Genomic DNA, 1,547 nt, shown 5'->3' on the forward strand with positions numbered 1-1,547 from the left:
GGGGGGCCCCGGCTGGTTCTGGAGGTGGCTCAGCACCTGGGTGAGCATCTGCCGCAGAAGGGCTGCAGAGGGTGGGAGGGGTCCTCCTGTGATGATGTGTCTTGATGACTTTCGTTCTCCTGAGCTTGCTGAAGCCACGGATTTCAATCTGAGGAGGAGGAAAATGGCTGCCAGAGGGCTGTGGCCTGCAGGGCTGCAGTTTGAGTGTGGCCTGGGCTCAGTTTTTCTCTGCGCTATTTTGTTCCTGGGTCCTGCCGCTCCTCTTGGTCCTCCTCCCAGCAGACTGTTCCCTTGGCAGGGCCTGGGGAAGCCACCAGCAGCTGTCCCCAGGGTCAGCTCAGCTGTGACACTGTCCTTGGGCCTTGGCAGGGGAGAACACAGTGCGCACGATTGCCATGGATGGGACAGAAGGCCTGGTGAGAGGACAGAAGGTGCTGGACTCCGGCGCGCCCATCCGCATCCCTGTCGGCCCCGAGACCCTGGGCAGGATCATGAACGTCATCGGGGAACCCATTGACGAGAGGGGCCCCATCACGACGAAACAGTGAGTGACACCCCAGGCTGGGAGATGAGTGTCGTGCAGGGTTTGGAGGTGGGGGCACAGGGTCTAGAGTAGCAGACGTGTGTGAACAGGGATGCGGCACGTCCCTGCTGCACTGGTGTTCTCCTGGGTTGTGAGTAGGGACTGCATTTGCGCGGTGTCATGCCAGCACCCTGGCCGAGGGGCTCGGTTTGGCTGCTCAGTTCCTCTCTCCACCTCTTGCTGCAGGTTTGCTGCTATCCACGCTGAAGCCCCTGAGTTTGTGGAGATGAGCGTTGAACAGGAGATCCTGGTGACAGGGATCAAGGTGGTGGACCTGCTGGCTCCCTACGCCAAGGGCGGCAAGATCGGTACGTTGCCCCCAGAGGAACGGGGGGGTCTCTGGGGAAGGGGGCACCCTGCCAGCCCCGCTGAGCCATTTCTGGGGGCTCGCACTGTGCCCCGCCAAGGCTCAGGACCGATCTCTCTGCAGTAGTTTCCTTCGCTGATGAGTAACCATTTGACTTTCGTTCTTCTGAGCTTGCTGAAGCAACGTTTATTGATCTGAGGAGGAAAGGGGCGAAGGGAGACGCTGGGGGCAGCCAGTTTGGTTTGGGGTTAAGCAGGATTCCCATCCCCTTCCAGGTTTGTTTGGAGGTGCTGGCGTTGGCAAGACGGTGCTGATCATGGAGCTGATCAATAACGTGGCAAAAGCCCACGGTGGTTACTCGGTGTTTGCCGGCGTGGGGGAGCGAACCCGCGAGGGCAACGACTTGTACCATGAGATGATCGAGTCTGGGGTCATCAATCTGAAAGACGCCACTTCCAAGGTGTGTTAGATCTCCTGAGGGGGCCGGGTGGGGTCCTGGCAGCGCGGGGGGCGCAGGCTGCAGAGCGGTGCGGTGCCGACACCTGGGTCCTGCCCACAGGTCGCCCTGGTCTACGGGCAGATGAACGAACCCCCGGGCGCTCGCGCCAGAGTGGCTCTGACGGGGTTGACAGTGGCTGAATACTTCAGGGACCAGGA

At 61.0% G+C, this 1,547-nt stretch overlaps 1 protein-coding gene across 1 annotated transcript; it reads left to right on the forward strand.

Annotated features, from left to right (window-relative positions):
• Nucleotides 1–7: 7 nt before the first annotated feature.
• On the forward strand, nt 8–1,542 carry ATP5B (ATP synthase, H+ transporting, mitochondrial F1 complex, beta polypeptide; the record flags this gene model as incomplete). The annotated part of the gene is made up of 5 exons (XM_009580815.1): nt 8–40; nt 370–544; nt 770–891; nt 1,166–1,350; nt 1,450–1,542. Coding segments are annotated over exons 2-5 (549 nt in total), but the record flags the coding sequence as incomplete, so codon positions are not given.
• Nucleotides 1,543–1,547: the final 5 nt, after the last annotated feature.

The sequence above is a fragment of the Fulmarus glacialis genome, unplaced genomic scaffold (genome assembly GCF_000690835.1).
Source record: "Fulmarus glacialis isolate BGI_N327 unplaced genomic scaffold, ASM69083v1 scaffold33376, whole genome shotgun sequence".
In the NCBI taxonomy this organism is placed as follows: domain Eukaryota; kingdom Metazoa; phylum Chordata; class Aves; order Procellariiformes; family Procellariidae; genus Fulmarus; species Fulmarus glacialis.